This window comes from Cynoglossus semilaevis, chromosome 13 (genome assembly GCF_000523025.1).
Source record: "Cynoglossus semilaevis isolate Cse_v1.0 chromosome 13, Cse_v1.0, whole genome shotgun sequence".
NCBI classification, from domain to species: Eukaryota; Metazoa; Chordata; class Actinopteri; order Pleuronectiformes; family Cynoglossidae; genus Cynoglossus; species Cynoglossus semilaevis.
In genome coordinates, this window is record NC_024319.1 from 13,705,145 (window position 1) to 13,725,786 (window position 20,642).

The 20,642-nt window shown below is 40.7% G+C and overlaps 1 protein-coding gene across 2 annotated transcripts in view; it reads right to left on the reverse strand.

Moving 5' to 3' along the window:
• rspo2 (R-spondin 2) overlaps positions 1-20,642 on the reverse strand; it is a 54,188-nt gene that overhangs the window by 18,585 nt on the left and 14,961 nt on the right. For both annotated transcript variants that reach the window (XM_008323766.3, NM_001319823.1), the window contains 3 exons: positions 10,710-10,898; positions 2,236-2,379; positions 1,400-1,588 (listed from right to left, as the gene is read on the reverse strand). In XM_008323766.3, the coding sequence (XP_008321988.1) occupies positions 1,400-1,588; positions 2,236-2,379; positions 10,710-10,898 (522 nt within the window). The remainder of the gene's footprint in view (positions 1-1,399; positions 1,589-2,235; positions 2,380-10,709; positions 10,899-20,642) is intronic.

The following is a 20,642-nucleotide window of genomic DNA, read 5'->3' on the forward strand; positions in this document are numbered from 1 at the left end:
TCACAGGCTCCTTTTTAAAAGGAAATTCTATACTAGTGGTTGAACACAAGGTGAGAGAGGGTGGGGAGGGAGGGTTACCAACAACACATGCCTGACACTGAAGGCCATAACAGTTTTTCACACACAGAGTTTTACACACAGCCTTTTACCACTCAACTAAGACAACACACGTGATCCCAGGGAACAGTAGCTGAAGGATGTGTAATAGGGCGCTGGATGTCAGTAACTAGAGGGCCCAAGAATAATGGCCCTGCTATGCTCTTAATATAGACACCGCAATTACTTCCCATCACCTACTTCATGCCTGAGATAATCGAGGGTCGTAACCATGTGCAACAATGCCAGATTTTAATTAAAGAAGGTCATAAAGTTTCTTGGAAAAGGTCAAGCAGGCAGGGTTAAGGCATGAAGTGCGTATGTGGGGGTTGGGGAGAATTTCCTCGTAGCATGGGACAAGGATTTAGAAACCAAATGTGCCATGGAATCACAGTTTCCAACCCAGAGAAGCAGGGGCCTCGGTTAGTGCTGAAATATGAGAAAGTACAAGGATTTATTTTAAGTTTATTTACTCTTTCACCACTTCACTAAATGATCCTCCAAGTCAACACTTCAGGCCAAAAATGGAGAAAATCCTTACTGTGAACATTTTCCTCCTTCTGTTTAACAATGTTGTTATTTTATTGACAGTCCAAATTAAATATGCCACTCTAATTGCTCCCTTACTGGGGGAATTAAATATTTACACTTGGTCTGTTCTGTTCTAATCCAAGGTTAATGAGAGATGTAAAGATGCATTAGGGAAAAAGACATTTATTTTGAAAGCACCGTTCACTAAGCCGTCACTCATAACGGTGCCTTTGCACCATTTAAGAGGACTTCAACGCTTTTGAATTAAAAAAAAAAAATCCCTAAGCTTTTTTCACACGCAGAGAAATTCCAGCTTTTAATGGCCTGACGTACACACTGCGTGCACTGCAGACGTCTGTCAAGCTGATGGGAGGAAACAGAGACGGTCATTGAGGAAACCTGCCTGTTACTTTAAAGAATTCCACTGAGGAACGCAATGGAGACGTGCAAGAGAGGGGAAAAATATACCTTAGAGAAAGAGCTGGTTTACACCAGGCCTCCATGGAAAGACACTGATATTTTAATGCATGGAAAAAGGCCACTGTGCACCTCGGAAACACCGCTCGGTCACAACAGGGCTGTGTGCAAGGCTCTGGGGTTACATGAGACAGGTGGAGCTAAGTGAGGGTGGGGGCGGAGGGGAGGGGGTGTCTCCTGGGATAAGTGGTGTGTGTTTTTTTATTATGCCCCACAGTACCCTTTAAACCTTAAACGTGAACATGGCTGAGGAACAGACCCGGTTTACCGTCATGCGGCTGTCGAGCGTCCTTACCTCTCCTGCAGTGCCTCATGGCCATTTTGCACATCCTGGACTCAGCAATGGTGGGACAGGGTATTGTGTCCTTGGGTGGTTTCTTTACAATGTGCCGCGTCCGGGTTTCCAGACCCCACTTATAGCCACAGGTTTTGTTTCTCCTGGTGCAGGCTCCCCACTCGCTCCACTGGCCCACCTCACAGCCCTCTGTGGAGACACACACAGGAGCAGAGATGTGCTGTGAAAACCGCAGCAAAGTGTCGTTAAGTTGAAACTGCAGGTCAAGCCAGACTGCAGGGTTAAAGAAGCAGCTATCGCCTCTTGGTGTGTGGTCTTAGCTGTACTGCTAGGTTTTAGACCAAACAGGGTCTACAGTCTACACCTCCACCAAGGTCATGATTAAGGCTTTCTCAAAAACGGTCTTTTTAAAACCCACCATCTAACAGGTCTAATAACAATTAGATGTATCTGCTGTATTGTTGCGCTTCCTGTTGACTATGTGAGGGCTACATTTTGGGAATTTTACAATTTTTAACACTGTCCTGACTATGCATGTGCCAACTAGTAGAACAGCAGCCAAGATTTCAAAACAACTCACCATTAACACAGCTGAATGTGTATGTAAACCAGGAAATATAAGTAACCTATATAAAAACAATATATTTTTTAACAATAGTTCAGATATCTGTAGCTATTTAGGATACGTTGTGGCATATTATATGTTATGTTTTCAGTTTTGTTTTTTATTTCTTAGTTTTTCATTACCTTATAACTAAATTGCCATTGGTTTTTAGCTCTTATAGGTATATATGATATATGTGTGTGTGTGTGTGTGTGTGTGTTGTTTCACATACCTCCACACTCCATGGTATCTTCCAGAGGAGCAAAGCCCTCAGGGCATTTGTCAAAGCAGCGCCCTTTGTGTAGGTAAAACCCTGACTTGCACTTGGTGCAGAAGTCTTTACTGAAGCAGGACTCACAGTTCTCTATTCTGCACCCTGGAGGAAGAAAGAGGGAAATAGAAGATTCGTCAGGGTCGGAGCAAAACTCTCATCTGGATTTGATCGACTGCTAAGGGGTTTGGGGAAGGGAGATCTTGAAAGGATTATACCGTCTCTCCCGCAGGAAAAAAAAAAGAAAAAAAAGAAAAAGAAATGCCTTGAGAATCATTTTTCCCAGAGGCTTATGTACATTTTACAAAACTTGTTTTGGCTGACACAAAAACTCTGGTAACCTTTCCCTTCTTGTCAGTAGCAAAAAAATCAACATGAAAACAAAGATGCTGAGAAATGTCACTCTGGTCTCTTTCAACAGGTTGCACTGATGTGAGAGATTTACTAAAAAACACACACTCACATGTTTTCAACTAGTGGCACAGGAAGAACACATCTCATTAGAGGTGAACGGTGTCACTAATATGCTGTTGTATCACTCCACACCTGCCCAATCTGTGTCTGTTTCCATGACGGCAAAACTGGAAGTTAGGTGGAAGTGTGAATGATGGCTGACGATCACAAGGCTGGCCATCTGTGTGAATGCTTTTGGTTTTGGCTACGAAATAAAAAAAAGAAGGAAGGTGGGTTTTAAATGCGGGGGGTGGGGGGGCGGAGGTTTGGGGGGTATGTGGTGGATGGGGGACAACGACATTTTTGCGGCACTTTGCCAAACAAACGCTGATGTGTTTAGTCAGCAAACACAACAGCACACTTATTCCTCCCACGCCACGCCCTGCCGCTGCGCGTGACACAGACACACAGTGCCACTCTTCCAAAGAAAAGGCCTGGCAATGTGTCATCAGGCTCTAACTCTGCAAATAGCACGTCAGGAGAGGGGCCAAATTACAACAGCCACAGCGACAGGGCGATACACAGGGCCACATGATTAGAAGGAGCCTCTCGCTGCTGTTTAATTTATAACGCTCCCTACACTCCATGTGGCAAGGTTGACCAATGAGCTCCCAGTGTTGGGGAACCACAGCCTATAGCCAGTGGCTTTGTGTAGTTGAAAGAGTCCTTTCCAGGTAAAGTGTCATGTTCTCCTCTGATACGTCTGTGACACAAGCCCAGCATTAAGGTGCATGCACTTCTCAACAAGTTCACTTTTCTTAGGGTCATCTCTTTTCTCTTTTTTTTTTTTTTTTTTTTGCATGTAAGCACGACACAGTCAGATGCTGCTCCTATATCTGTGACCCTTGCAAGGCCCAAGGAAGGGATGGTTCTCACAATCACACCCCTTAATTACAACATCTACAACTAACCATAAGGCCTCCTCCTCGACATTCCTGCAAAACGAGGGGGTCCCTCCCCGCTTCACTTTGAACCCTAAAGTATGGCCTCTGCCCACTCACTCTGGTCTCACGCTTTCCCGACCAGTCTAAACAAACCATTCACACACACACATTAAAAAACACACACATACCAATCAGTTATGGCTGAGCAAGACTGAATCCGCCGAAAGACAGGACTTCACATTCTGGAAATATCATTCCGAGTATCAATCACTGATCGTCTCAGTACATTTTAGCATACTTGCATAATTATTATTGTTATTAGTGTTATTTTAGTGCGGTACAAATTTAAAAGCAAATGATCTAGTTTAGTATTTTATTATTGATCAATGTTTATTATGTGACAAAAACATTATATAATTAACAATTATATATACTTACTAATACTATTATTATATTGGATATATTTATATGGATTAATTAATAAAGAATTCACTGTAATACATTTTACAGCTACGTCTCATTGAACGACATCCAATAATGTCAAGTGATATTATTGGATGTTTTTAATTGAATGATTCAACAAAAGCTTAGGTTTGTTTATAGTATATGTATATATACACACACAGAGATTGAAGTACAAACTTAAGCTTTCATATATATATATATACATGCATTTCTTGTGGATTATCCACTTTGAGACCCATAAACTTAAATGACTCATGTTTTGGTTGGAAAAAAAAGACAATGTCATTGCAGGAAGCAGGCAAATAAATCACAGAACAAATCAAAAACAACAAAGCTGTCTTTCACTCTTCCCACTTCTCAGGCCTGTCATCACCTGTGAGACTTGCAGCTGACAGACCAAAAAAATAAAAACGCAGGACCAAAACATCTGGCAGTGCTCAGGAGAACTGGAGTTGTGCAATCCTCAGTTATTGACAGTAAATACGACCAACACAGATGTGTAAAAAAGTAATTCTGCGCCTCAGCAGCAGCAGCACATGGCAGGGCTATTGATTTAAACATAATTCCTGCTCCCAGTTTCAGATGTTGTCGCACAACTGTTCGTAAATCTGGTTTTCTAAACAGAAGATAAGTATTAATGTCACTCTGGGAGATTGATGAGGTGGATGACACATACATGGGATTTAGAATGCAGGGAGGCAAAGCTTAAGGGTCAGAGGTCATCAGAGAACGAGACGGGTCAGAAGGGATGACTATGGCATTCATCCCTCTGTCCAGTTATCAAGTGAAGGGATATCTGGGACAGTGGAGGCTGTCTGTGACACAGACGAGGCTCCCACAGTGGAAACTGGACATTCTGTAAAGTTAGACAGCTTGTCCTGCAGCTCTACAAACAGAGACATTCTCTCCCCGCAGATTAACCTCTGGACCACCTTTGGTGTCTTCATCTAGGTGCCTCAGGGAAACTAATGAGAAATAATGAGGTCATCAGATTCCATGGAAGGCACAGTGTTCCTGTGACTTAAATGCATTATCATCATTATCTCCCAGGCTGGCTCTGGCCGTGACTTATTTTATGAAGAGAGAAAAAGCCTGGTGTCTCAGACCTAATCTCCGTTCTAGTTTTGGTCTTGATGCTTTTTCTAACTTTATAGGAAAAGTAGCAGGATTTCTACATGTAATAAAGAAAAAAACAATTTTAATATATTGATCAGACTATTTGCAACAACATTGCAACTTCCATTTTATTTCTTTAGCGGTTATATATATATAAAAAATGAAATTTGTCCTATGCATTTGACCCAATGCTGGGGAAACCCACCCAGCCAATGTATGTTGCAGAACAGCAAGTTTTTGTTAAGCTCATAAATAAAATGTTATGGTAATCTTAAATTCTAAGATTATTTGAGGCAACAATAAACAGTAGTTGATTAAAGTTGAGTTAAAGGCCATCAGAGGAGTTTAGCTCCACAGACTTCCAGGATCGCTACAGTAACCAGGAATGGCAGTATTATATTCCGTTCTTGTAACGTCTCTGTCTCAAGCTGTGTTTCCTATAACCTGTGAGCAATTATTAGTCTTCCAACTGTTGTTCCCTGACCGGCTTTTTGCTCCTTTTATCAAGATGAATATTAACTGCGTAAAGAGAGGACTGCTAAATGACTTTAAAGGTTTATGAATTTCCCAGGTTCTTGATAGAGGCTTTACTTGGGTTGAACTAGAGGTGGGTTGTCAGACAACTCATCAATTTAGCGTGCAAGTCTGCTTCTGAAAGTTAAACAGACTCAGTGTTGTGTAGCAGGAGTGTCCATATCGTAAAAGGCCTGGCAGCATGAGAAGTGAAAACAATCCTTCTTTTTCCATCCTGTGCATCCAAGCTGAGTTGAACAGCTTTGACCTAGTCTGAGTCCCTGAGATTGGCCGACATGGAAGGTCTGGCCGGCTCGCTGCCACCCAGCCATGTCTTGTGCAGCTATGGATGGTAGGAGCTTGTGGCAAAGACGATAGCTGCCATGTTTTTCCCAACTCTCTCCAGGCTGCTTTTATTTCCACATGAATGCTCCTCCACCCGCTGGTGTAAAAGCCAGGTGAAGCAGAGGTGGTGTTTCTGTCAATCAGCATGAAAAATGGGTCAACGATCCACCAAGCCTCTCCTCTCCAAGGAACACAGTACATGATATACCAGGAGAGGAAGTGCCTTGTATCTCCTCAGCCAGCTCCAGCACACAGACAGACGATGCTTCAGACAGTAAAGCGCAGACAGCTCTTCCTTTCTTTAACTGCACTTTGCATAGTTATGCACAATTTTGAGGAAGAAAAAAAAGAACTCCACGTCTGGCTGCATTGTCGTGGGAGCAGGGCTTGGTTTGGTGGATCCATTGTATTGTCTGGCAAATGTGAAAGTGCGGTTACTAAAGCTGTGATGATTAAATGTCCCTTGGTAAAACTCAAAGGCCAAAAGAAACTGGTCTTTTTGTTGGTTAGACTGTGCAATGGAAATACCCACAAGCTCAGAATTAGAGCGAGAAGGAGAGAGAGAGAGCTTTAGCTTGCATGAGAGTTGCGGATGGGCAGAAAGGCAGACAGACAGCTGCCAACGGACGGTTGCAGAAGTCTTTGGTCATTTTACACAAGCTTGGTAAACAGTTGACTGGGGACACTGGTGCGTGGCTCTTTTTCACCTCCAACTCTACATACTTGACATGATGTGCTTAGAAAATAGTGTGGAAGAGATACCTCCCATTAGCTCCCACTTCCAGCATTAATATGATGCAACAATGTATTTTCAAAAACAATAATGGGCTGTGGTAACAGATTCCCACTGTCTGCAAAAGTTTAAAAAACTAACAATGAACCCAAAAATCACCTCAGACAGAGAAATGAATTGCTGTGATGTATATAATGTGCTAAGAAAGTGGTGGCTGGTTGTCAACAAACACATCTGGGCTCACTGGGTGTTGTCAAAAAGCTGTAAACAGTAAAGGAAACTGGGTCAGCAGCTAAATAATGTGTATATTGCAGGGGAAGTTCTGAATATAGCCGTGCTCTCATGCTGACCCCACAAACACGTTCTCTCACATAAAGGGAGCTCTGATAGTCTGCCTCTCAGCTCATAACTCTTTCTGCCAGAAGCAGTTCGCTGGTGATACAAAATGACAGAATGCACTTTGGCTGCGGAATGTATGTTAAAAACCGAGGTATTATGAAATGTGACTGAGGCAAGAGCATGACTGCACCACATTCACACATATTTGGCTGTGCCTAACGCAATATTCTGTTTGACTACCACTGCAAATCTTCCCTGCTAAGCAGTGGATAGACACCCACAGACACTGGCGCAGGGCCGTTTCTGGGTGGCAGATAAGAAAGCCTGTGGATAACCCTGGGTTTTTGCAGCCTAAAGTTTATTGGCCATATCAATCCTCCCCTCTTAGTACTTACCAAGCGTGACCCAATTGGAACCCAATATATAGACATTGAGAGAGGTATTATAAAACCAAGGGTAACTGCTAATGAAGCAGCAACATAACGGTAATAGTAGCTACCACAGTGGCATCCACATCTCAGGCCTAGATGAAATCCAGCTGACATGTAAGCTGTAAATGTGCTTCCCCTCATATTTTCTGAAAGCGGGGCTCATAGCTCCCTTGTTCCCTTTGTATTTGTCTCTAATTATGGACTAGCTTTCTCTGTACACAAACAAATAAACAGATGCAACCCACAAATGTCCTCCTTATATTTAAACTGCATAATATTACAGTGGAGTGCCGAGAATATTACTGCTTTGTAACGTAGAGCAAGGCAGATCATTTAGAAGCTTAAAATGGTTTAATTCGTGCATCAAAAAGTGGACGGGCAGAAGCCATCTTAGCATTGGTGTACACCTCCAACATCATCAGATTAATGCCCTAATTTAGTAAACTTAAAAAATTAAAACAACAACAAAAATTGTTGTTGTGTTTTGTGTTGTTGAAATATTTTAACAGATAAATTATGAGACAAAAATTTTTACTTCTTCTAACTCTGCTACTTTAAATTAATCACTGCCACCTACAGGTGTATTTCCCTGGGTTTCCCAAGAAAAAAAGGAAAAGAAAAACTACAGACAGGGGGCAGTATCACTGCAGATGATCACACCACCAATTATTTCCTGCTGCCTCTTAAAATAACTGCGGGAATAATTTTGATAATTCTATATTTGATTAAAACTTAGTGACATCATCAACCCACACTGTGAAAAATCTAATTTTGTCCATTTACTCCTAATATTCTTACTCTATCCTACGCTCATGACTCCTCAAATCCCCCTTCAGAAAAGAAAAAAAGAGAGTGAGTTTAAGCCAATGGGTGGCTGAATGTATAAGCTTTTCACTTGTCTGGCCCATGTTTTCCCTTTACCCAGGCAGTCCAGAAAAATCTTAAATGAGATAAGATCACACAGACAAGCCCTGGTGTAATAATAAGCAGCTGCTCTTAAGTGACTTCAGAGCTAGTGTTTTAAAAAAGCTAATGATAACAGAGGCGAAGAGCCATGTTCCAGGCCCCTTTAGAAACCGGGAGCACACACCGCAGAGCTGACCATTTTGCCTGCGCTCACCAACAATATTTGTCCCCAGTGCCTTGGAGCCAGACAATGTCACACTCACAAATAACCGGGCATTTGCACAGTACCGTACAAAATGACACGGGCAGAGCACAGCTGAGAAGGAAGGTCAGATAGGAAACTGGATTAGAAAGTCACCACTGGGGCGGCAGTGACTTCAAAGTCAGTCTCTGTCTGAGATCTGATTCTACGTGACAATACATGATGTTGCTCCATGGGCAGTTTAGGAAAAGGATTCAGATTAACTTGCCACACATCAGGTTCAGTTTAAGTCAGAACTCACCCAGCAGGATTTAGGTCTAAGAAAAAAATTAACAAAGAACAAGATGTCTTTTTTCTTTTATTCCCTTTCCCATCTCATGAAAATAAGGTGAAATGACTGTGACTGGGCCTCTAATGTGGGTAGATCTGATGAATATGCAACTGAGCGAGTATGTGAGCATGTGGTTTTAAGTGTTGAGTCTGGCAGTACCTAATCAGCACCAACAGTTCACTAAAAGACAGTTTTACATTGAAAAACTGCAGGAGACTGGGATATTCCGTAGCACCTAGCTGTGAACTTGTTAATCCAGATGACAGATGAAACACTGCCTTGGAGAATTTTACCAAAAACCTCATGTCTCAGTCCAATTCTGAAGCCTTTTCGTAAATTTAAAACTGACACTGTTGGGAAATCTCTTGCTCTTATCAAAACCATGACTGGTTGAGATGTTTTTTTATTATTATTTCTGTCTTTAGGAGATGTTGAAAGAGAGGGAGACATTTTCAAAAGGTGTCAGATCTTAAACGTTGAAACATGTGAAGACATTTCTCCCAGGCGGATCCAATTATTTTGTCCTTGTCAAGTGTTATACATAGATTGTACTTTTGATGAAAAACACTTCAACGATGAACAATTCTGAAATCTGACTAAATATTAATTTGAAAAAGTTGAAAACAGAAATATTAAAATTATTTAAGATTCACCAAAGATTATTTTTCCGAAATTGAAAGAACTGTTAAAAGGAAGTTGCAGGAATATATGAAGAAAGAAAGTTTCTTTGACGTATTAGCACATCTTGGCTTCCCCTCACTCAAAATTTGTTCCAAATTGTTGGATGAACAAATGTAACTAGTCACATAAGAAAATAAAACCTGGAAATAATTTCCTTTTTTTTTGTCATTTTTCCAATTAAAAAATTTTGACTGGGATCATAGGATTGTCATGTAAACGATTATTGACAACACAAATTAAATAATACTCAACATCCTTCCTACTGACTTCCATGGCTTCACTCTCACAACAGCAGAGCTCTGTCTGCGTTCTGTATACAGTTTGCGGCTTACTTAATGTCTAATTGAGTAATAAAGTTTCAATTTTCTCAGCTACTCAGGGTTTGCTGCCATCCAAGTTTGTCTGGTGAGGCCTGAACTTGATCTTCATTTCATAATTAAATGGAACAAGACAATGTATCTTGTTTTTCTTTCTTCATTTTGGTGGTTTTAGTGCATGACTTTGGCTCAGGAAACCTGACAGGTTTAAGTTCCTCAATGTTTTTGTACAAAACACTCAGCCAACACCTCAGATTCCTAAAAACCCCAAACTCTTCCCTGGGACTCCTTCTTCTTCTCTTTGTGAATTTCATGTTTAAGCGTATCTCTCCTATTGGGATGCTATATGAAAACCAAAACCAAGAACAGTCTTAGCTGCACCATTAGCACATTAGATCTACCTGCACCTGGATTTAATACCTTTCAACATCCATGCGCCTACAGGAGGTGAACAGTTAAATGGAAACAGCTAAATCCAGAGGAGCGAGGCCTCCAAAGAGAAGTTTCACTTCATACATCCACCTGTATGAACAGATGAAGCGTTGAAATCGACAGATATGTGTGTCTCCGCTGGATAATTGACAATAAATAATGTCTTGTGGGAAAAGAGAAGCAGGGAAAATATTTACAAATGTTTTCCAGTGTAGGGAGGAAAGATGGGGGGGCGGAGGTGAGGAGGGAAGTTGAGGAGTAGAGATGAAGTGCATGACAGGGCTTACTGGAGCACATGTTGAGTTCAGGGCTGCGCATGCCGTAATATCCGGCCGGACAGTCGTGAAGACACTCCCCATACTGCCTCATCCTCTCACGTCGCAGGAAAAGGAAGAGTTTGGGCTGGCAGTTTACGCAGCCGTTGTCCTTGGAGCACACCGAGCAGCCCTTACAGATGGGGTAGGCTCCATAGCTAGCTGCAGGATAAACACAGAGGAGAAAACGGCAGCGCTGATTAATGGTACGGAATTAAAGTAGAATTCTCAACGGTGTGGATGAGAACCAGCCAAAGTTCTTGTTGGATAACCATGGATGAAAGTGACACACAATTTCCTGACATTTATTAGCAGCATATCTCTTTTCTATTATATCACAGCAATAATACTAAAACTTGATGTGCTGACTAAACAGATGTGAGGAGGTGAGGAAGTCGGCATGAGTCCACTTTTTAAAATCATAACAAAAAATACTTCACTTCTGTCTGTGCTGCGCTTGAGTGCATTGTTATTTCTTTCCCATGTTGTCCACCAACTGGTCCTGTTCCAGCATGCAATGTCTGGAGGAATTCTACTTCGAAGAATCTGGTCGCAATAATTTAACAACTTTTATTATCTTTGTATTTTATAGCAACACTGACTTGAAGAGCTGGTAAAATGCTTGCCTGCTTAGACTCACTGATGATTGTATTGAAATAATATTTGCAATAAAAGCCAATGTTTCACCAAAAACAATTCAAAAGTAAAGCAATATCTGCAATGATATCCCTAAATACTTCATGCATGTTAGATGTTAACAATGGTGTCCAGGTAAATCTGTGGATCTTTACTGGAAAAACTTGATCATAGTAACCAACACTAATAACTCATTTGTACAGTGTTCACGAGAGTGAACTCAGGGGATGATTGCAAGGAGAAGCTATTCATTTAACAACACACAAAAGTCACAAAAACCTTTCAAGCGAGGCTGCCAGAGTAAATATCAGGCTACCAAAATACTACACCTGACTTTATCTCGTGTTCGGAAAAAGCAGAGGCAGTGGAAACTACTCTGACGGGTATAAAAATGACACTATGAAATTGCATCTCTTCCTGTTGTTACAGTGATCCGCTATGGCTAATGCTACAGCCCTCAACAAAAAGGCTAAAATAGCTCAGAGGCTTAAAGTATGCGCATAATGGCACAACATCACACGCAGTAGCGATCAGCCAAAGTCAATTTTAATCAACTGGTTAATCCGCCAAAAAGTGAGAAACACGTCGATTCCGGTTCGTTGCATATATGCGTAGCTATTTCGCATGACAAAGGCCAGCCAAACGATTTTAGGATTAGTGTAAAACCACCGAGAGAGACACAAGTTGCACAGATCATGTAAAAGAATGAAGCGGTTTTAAATGTAGGTCCACTGTTAACATTTGCTAAAGAGGAAGAATGCATCTACCACGGTGGTTCAGGAAATTGTTTATTCTGTGCTAGCCAAGGGAAGGCAGAACACTTTCTATCATCACTCATCTGTGGATGACCCTGACTTCACCTGATGACGAGAACAGGGTGATCTCGAGGCAATACACTTAACTGTGGGAGGCCTGACCAGAAGAATACAGCCCGGCTACGAGAATAAAACCCAGACGACCGTAATAGATATATCAGCAGGATATTCTGTAATTCACTGTAAATATGTTACATTCACTAATTTGTCATTCTTGCTAACTCCACACATTCCCTCTCCACATTCGAGCACTGATTGGTTATGAATGTGAATAGTGTATTAATGCTGGTCAGGGCTGGCCTCCTGAACCATAGTGTTGAGACAGACGATGAAAGACCCCAAAACCTCAGTGGCCCTGGCCTCAGCTGGAGTTGTCTGCGGAAGACAAAGGAGCCAGTAAAAAGACAGGCCATTCCACAATAAGTGACTCTCAATATAAACTCCTTAGCATCCAGTTTACAGGAAAATGTCCTCGGGCAAATTCAATCTTTGCAAACGAGAGGCACTTCAATTGATCTAAGCAAAGTCTAAAGTATCACAAGCTGAGGCAGGGTAACAGCACAGCTCAAATGGAGCGACCTACCGCGATGCTTAATAAAAGACTGAGCGGCACAACAGAACAAACTATGAGAGACGGAGCAGGACACATTACTGTACTTTACTTTGAAGACTTTAATTCACTTTAAAAGATGGGCTTTACAGTGAGACACTATGTTTACACTCATCCCAGGATAAATATTCACCAACCGTGGATCTTCATTCAGCATAACGTTAAGACAAGGGTCTTTTATTTTAAGGCCATTTTGGACAATTGTCTTTTGTTGTCTGTCAATAAAAACAGTATCAACAGCTATTTACAGTACACTTCAAGACCAAAGACTATTGAAAAGGGGATTTTCTTGCTGTGGATCCAATGATAAACTTATATTATTGTATTATTGTAAGTCAGTAACTAGAGGACCCCAATAGAACCCAATATTTGGAAAATGAAAATTCTGGAAAATGTAAAATGTATAGGGGTTTTCTTCTATAGAATTTCTGGAAATTGTTTAAATTTATTTTAAATCTATTTTTTACAACACAATTTCAAGTTTTCCTGTATCCTTCTACTGCCATGTAATATGGCTGAAATAATTTCTCACATATCACAAATTCCGTTCATTGGGTTTTTCCAGTCACTCAAACTGAGCTGCGACATTACACCAAACCTCAACAGTTTACTGTAAGTTTCTGTGGAATACAGTCTGGAGGCGTTTACAGCAAACTGACGATCACATTAACTTAAAAGGTAAAGACAAGCTAACATGGGTAGAGAAGGCATTTGTTGACCTGTGAAACTACGTGTCCTCTGCTCATCCTAACAGTTAACAGTGAGGTAACAACACTGAAAGAACAACAATTGAAAAACAAAGTCTGAGGTTGTGGTCATCTTGGAAAACTGACTGGTCAATCAGCATAGAAATTATATTACAAAAAAGCCGCTCAGTGGGTCTGGCTCTGGAATCACACTTGCCCTCTGTTGTCAAACATTTGTTTTGAATTATACCATACACATGATATTTGATGCAGAAAGTCCCAAGAATCAGTGAGGAACTGAAGGCCAAGAGGCTCATATACGGTTTGATACAAACTCTTTTTCATTTGATAGGAGATATGTGACGTGTGGTTTGGAGGTTCAGGCCTAAGATGTGTCCAGATAGAGGGCTGTGGATTACAGAGTGTGGAGCAGTGTTCTCCAGCTCATGTTCTCCCGTTGACTGCCAATTAGAGAAGGACAAAGCCACCGTCTGATTGCAAACTATGGTTTTTAAAGCCGAGAAATGTTCCAAAAGTCACCCCACAGGAATAGAAGTTCATGATAAAATTCAGGCTACTTTAAAATAAATAACCTAATTTTATTACCTTATTATATCAGATTTCCATTTAAAAGAAAAAGATGACTTATTTAAACCTAGTAAAGTATAATCCTGTTTAGTAGAAAATCCAAGATACAGATACAGAGTCTATTCATATATCACTAACTCCTTTTATTTCACCTGATGCTTTAATGCTTTTGTTGTCCTTCAAAGAACATTAATAATTAGTTAATAGTAATAATTTACAAATAATTAGTAAATAATTAGTAATCTGTAAGGAGGAAGACTTTAAACTAGTCACCGAGTTAGTTATACTAATAACACATGGCACATGTTTGCCATTCTATTCATATGGATCACTTGGAGGTCATCCTCAGCAGTTTAACTGTTGCATGTGAATGGCTACTCCTTGTCCACCACCCAGTCTGTGCTCTCCTTAATGGCATGATATCATATGCACATTTACATCACTGTTCTGCCTGTCCCTCTGACAGAAAAGGGTTTATTTCAAAGAATCTGATGTGAAATGACAACACTTAGTTTAAAACAAAAACAGTTGGAAGGGGCTTTCAGTATCCCGGGTTTTATTGGCATGAAAACTTAAAGCAGTCTCTGAATACATATTTCATTATGCCTTTAAGTTTCGTATGAAAGAAGGAATTCAAAGAGAGAAGCCGGTAGTTTGTACAATCTGACGTTAATATAAATCAACGCAGCTCAACCCAAACTGGCAGAACAAAACACTGGAATTTTGTTGTTCATTGGTAGCTGTGTCAGTGTAAGGTTTTTGTTTTTCGTGTTGTATCTTTCCTGCTCCAGAGCCAAGGTAATCCTATCCATATTTTGACACTCACTCCTTTGTCCTTTAAAATCGCTCTTCTCCCCATCAGTCCCTTTAAAGACTATTACCATGTATTTGTCCTTCAAATGACACCGACCCCAGAATGACATGTGCAGAAAAAGCCAAACATCTTACGCATTGTCAGATTACTGGTGTCGGGTTCGCAGTCCAGGTGAGGAGCGTGTGCACATGTCAACTACAGGAGCCACTCCCTGCACATGATGAGCCGCCACCGTTTACAGTTTCAACCACAGAATACATGTTACGTCAAACAAAACCAATCCACTGTGGCCACTTCTGACAGCTAGCTGAGGATGTCTCTAATCCTTGGGTATTGTATTTAAAACGGTCCATGTGCACATCAGGCAGTATAAGAGCCTTATTGTATGAAAGTGCTTACAGAACAGGAAACACTTGAATGACGCTTTTCTTGTTCTCCCTCCTGCTCATCCACCATATGTTGTGACACACAGACTGAGAGGATTAGTTTTAACTTCCTTGCATTCTTGTTAAGAGTGAGATTGGTATAAATGTCTGAAATGAGTTCCTACATAAATGAAGATCCAGACCCAGTCAAAGAGTCACCTGGATCTGGATCTTAGTCCAAATCTTAGTCACCTACCAGATGACAGAACGGTGTCACCATACTGGATTAGCACTGTTTGCATAAATAAAGGTGTTCTGCTGAAACAGGAGACCAGATGTAATTGTCAAAGGGTCAAACAGCCTTTGCAGGTAACAGTACTGCAGTGATGCTTACAGCCACTGTTCATGTTACACAGGTCAAGGACAAGATCAGTGACAACCATAGAACCACCAGAGCTGCCAAAAACAACAGGTTCATGTCGATCACCATCAAGTCTCGAAATTGCCGTGTTAGCATCAGTGGGCACGTCATGGATGACTTACGTTAGATTTTAGTGAATCTGGGGACACGTAGTGGCCACTATCATAATTCCACAGCCGAAGCTGTCATGTACATCTGAGGAACAATGTGATCAACTCAATGAATTGCATATTTCATTAAACCCAATCTTCAGAAGTACCAGTGACTGTACTTCCTATCTTTGAGACCATGACATCACTGATACAGACAGCGTCAGTGAAATGTTAGAAGTTCTTACACATGTATGGACGGAATCTAGTTTCATTTTTAACTTTTCATGACATATATATTGTACAAAGAGGTCAATTTCTCTCTTTGGCACATGAAGTTGTCACTCTTGTGACAGTGGCTGGTTGTGTGTGTCACATTCACAATGTTTGGATTAAAACACAAAACCCTGCTGAATGAAGACCACATGAAAAATGATGGCCTGTTTGGAGCCCACCACTTTCTGATCCATTCTGCCGTGAGCTCGCTGTGTTTGCTCTGATCGTTGCTCAAGAGCAATTAGTGCTGCAGTGAGATCCAGCAGAAACCCAAACTCTGTCTCAGGTACGTTTTTATGAGTCCAAAGCGAGCGTGACAGACTGCGCTCAGGGCTGCCAAAATCCTCCACATATACAGGGGGGTTCCACCCAGAGCCGGTCGCACTTCCTGCTTTCTATTCACCTACTGTTACCCATGAAATCATTCACATTGACCCATTCCAACTTTCTGCAACCTGAAACCCTAACAAGGCAAATTGCACATAATTTCTGTGTTTCTTTTAGAGCCCTGAACTTAACATTGAGAACAAGAGAACATTCTTGCGTAGGTTTTCACTGCCGTGGAGCTTTTGCAGACCGACATCAATAAAAACATTTTAAAAGCCTGTGCTGCTGAAAACAGATACTTAGAAACCATTTTCAGCTCTTTAAATTTGACATTTTATTATAATGTTGAAAACATTAACATAAAGAAAATAAATTATGGTTTTCCATATAGACATTAAACATACACAGACTTTATGTGAGGTTATTGAGTAGAACTATTTCACTGATATGTTACAGTTTTTGACCTAATAAATTCAATTTTTATGTAGCTTTTATACAGTATAATATTGTGTTGAACTGGTCAGTTGAATTGTCAGACATAAACTGAAATGTATTCCCATTCAAAGCCAAATAAAGCCTGAGATTTATTAAAAGGATAATTTAGGGATAGCAGTTTGGAGCAGAGGCTCACTTAATATGATGTGTGATTTCCACACCATGCTAAATAGAAAACGGTAGCACCAGATACCACACGGATGAGTCCATACATGTCTGATGTGTGTGTCTTCATTAACTGCTGAGGATATCTGGAAATGGAGCAGCAGCAGTGAATTACAAAAAAGAGTTTCTATTAAAAGATCGCTCTTTCTATCGCTGCAGTCCTCCGTCTCTCCATGGGCCCCTGGTATGTAAATCTAATAATACAGACACTGCAGCCACTCTGTCCATTGTTAGCAGGAGACGCTTACAGTACAGCACACAGGACAAAGCTATGGTAACATCAAATAAGATGAGAAACATAAAAAAAAGAAATCATTGCTTTTATCCACTACATCTACAGTGACTATAAATGTCAGAGGGAGAAGAGGCAGCGATGGCAAACCTCAGGTTTTGCAGCTTCAGAGCAGCAGCAGGTCAAGAAGATGAATGCTCTCATGTGGAAAGCATCACAGTCACCAAGACAATTATACACTTTCCCTGTGGCACTGAGACAATTATTGTTTATTGTCAAACGCCCTTGTTCTCCCCTAAATGATGGTATAAACTTACAGCTGTTGAGATTAAAAAAGAGAAAGCATTGGAGAGAAGAAGAAGAAGAGAGAAGGGCCAGACAGGAGGGCGTTGGAGCCACGTAGAGGATGAAAGTGGCCAAAGAGAAGCAGGATCTTAAAGTTATATCTTAAATTTGAATACTATCCTAAAATTTGCGACGTGATGTGAATGAGTCTTAAGTCACCTTTTATTTTAAGGTTTGTACCCTAAGGGTACGATACACATTGTTACATTGTTACAGTTCTAACACAAATCTTTAACCTCCGTTCATAGGACTAGGGTGGTCCAGATTACTTTTATTTTTAATCAAAACATGTACAAGTATTTCCATTTGTAGACTTGTCGATATCGAGTACTGTCACTCCTTTAGGTTGGGCTTCAATAATGTCCAACTGGATAGAAAGTGAGCAGAGCTTTAACACCATTTTTCTTTACAGTAAACTTTGGTAAATTTCACTCCTGTCACTGTGTAGAGTTATTAAATGTTTAATAAATAAAATAACATAAAGAGTTGGTGTCGTATGTATCAACAGAAAACTGTAAACACCACCTCTTCTTAGTACAGACATTATTACATACATTACAAATTGCTCTCAATGTAACAGAATAAATCTTATAGTAAGTCCTGCTCCTGTTCCCTGATGTTAAAAACCCCTCCAAACTATTGACATTGTTGACCTACAGTGGAGTAATGGGTTGCAGTGCTAGCACATGTTTTTAAATACGAGAGTAAGTAAGTATAAGTATTTGATTGAAGTACCAGGCCTGGTGGATCCCTATTGCAGAGATTTTTTTTCTTTTTCTCCCTGAGACTTTTGTTCACACACAAGCCATTTCCCAAAGGTGTCAGACTTTTGGAAATAATTTGTTTGAGTGTATCCGAGCACGTCAAAGTGAACAAAAACCACATTGTATAATTACATTTCAACTTAACACATGTTCGCACTGCCTTGCGGCCATAAAAAGTGCCCGATCAGCCGCTTAAAATTATAAATGACTGAAAATACCCCAGATCACTGGGTTTGACAGGCATAAAATGGTTATTTTGAATCCTTAATGTGTTTTCCAAAGAGCTATTAGGCAAAATCTTGGAACATCTCAGGATGTTGTACAGGCTGTAATCAAGAATTTCAAAGAAATTGAATGTGGAGGGAACCGAAAACCAAACAATAGTCCAAAATATATGACTGTGTATTGGGGGAAGAAAAAAAAAAACAACATACGCATGTATAATCTTTAGCAGACGTTAATAGTCAGATTTTATAACTGTATCCCAGTCTGGAATTTCTGTGTGTAGAGAAGACTCAATCCAAAATAGCAATAGATTTGTTCACCTTAAAGCTAGGAGCACAAGATGTTTTTAATTTCCTGACATTTATTGTGACAATTAAGAATACTGACTCATTTAAAACGTTCTGGTTCATAGTAGGGCCTTTAAAACAGCAGCTGTTTTGAGGATCTCAGTTCAAACCGCTTAAACATCAAGGTTTATACTGCGTAGCTGTAAAAGACGTGAGAGCCAACCGTGTCAACGCTCACTTGCACCTGCAGTTCACCAGCTGTAAAAACGTCTCAACATTGTTTAAGCTTTTTAAAAGCCAGCGTGTGGAAAATTACATCAATCTGGTGGCTCGGTGGAGCCGTGACTTTATTTGTCATGGATGTGAAAGTCGCACTTAGTTCAAGACTGTGGAAACGACTGGAGAAAACAAGAAGGGTCGAGCAAAAGGGAGGAGGTATAGATCGAGTCTGTGTGCAAAAAAAAAAAAAAAAGGCACATTTCTCTCACAATTTAGCAGAAAGTATGTTGGACTTGCTCACAACTTTTTTACAGCTGGAAATGGTCAGCTTTTAGGGTCTACAGTTTTCCCTCTAGTTTACTTTAACAGATCATACTGGAAGCACATGTTCATAATCTGGGACAGCCCTGTTGCATATAATGATTTTGCAGCGTGAGACGGAGCGGACACATTTGCTGTTAGAGATAGCAGGTCGGGCCAGCGTGCCGCTGCTGCTCTGGGCAGCGCAGGGGTTTGGACCCTCATTTGAAGGACGGGTGTTTTATGTAGCACTGAATGGGTAAACCAGGCATCCTGAGTTCAAACGGGCAACTGGAAAAATGGATGCTAATTTAAAGCTGCAATTTTTAAAGTCTGCAATAAAAGACAAGTTCGGGGCAATTTGGTGTGACTCAAGTAGAGTTTTGTGCAGGTGAGAAAACTGAGTTTGACACAGAGGATGACCACATGAAAGACGGAGAATGTTATTGGAGACACACTTTGACTTTTTACTGTGTAGAATGTAAATAACTGAGGCCAGTCCAGACGGTTGGTCACCAAATAGACCGCAACAGTGTGTTCTGATAATCTATGCAGTAGGCGATGTCATGGACAAAAAAATTCATTCACTCGCGCCTAATACCTCTATGATTGGACAAACAAGCTCTAGTACAAATCGCACATTTGAATCCAACAATAATAATAAATTAGGTTGAGCAGAATCAACACAGAGCAGGTGACCCGACTGAATCAACCTCATGGTAAGACGTGGAGTCTTTTCACACCCACAGACACGTTGACCATGGACTGTTACAAATGTTTGACCACCATGGAAAGACCTCTGGTCAAAGAAGGGAGAGGAAAGAAAGGAATGACCTTGATGTGGTGACCATGTAGCAGCATCGCCTCTTCTCTGTGGCTTTGCAGCTCCATAAACTGTTTTACAGCCCAGCCTCTGACACTGGAAACACCAAAATATCTCTTTCTGTCCGCAGTCAGTGTTGACATTATTTAGACAATTGCAAACTTTAATCAGCTGATTTTTTTTTTCCACTGGAGGAAAAGAAATCACATTTGAAAAACTAAAGGTAAGTTCCACCATTATTGATATATAGCTATTGAGTTGTTGCAGCCATATATGGAAAAAGTGTCAGTGGTTCATCAGGACTTTCTCATGGGAGGCTGTGTGACTCTGCCTCCGCACTTCCACCCAGACCAAAACACTAAAATCTGTTTTGTCTTCTTCGTAATTTCTCTTTAAAGAGGCTTCCACAGGGCACTTCCTGCTG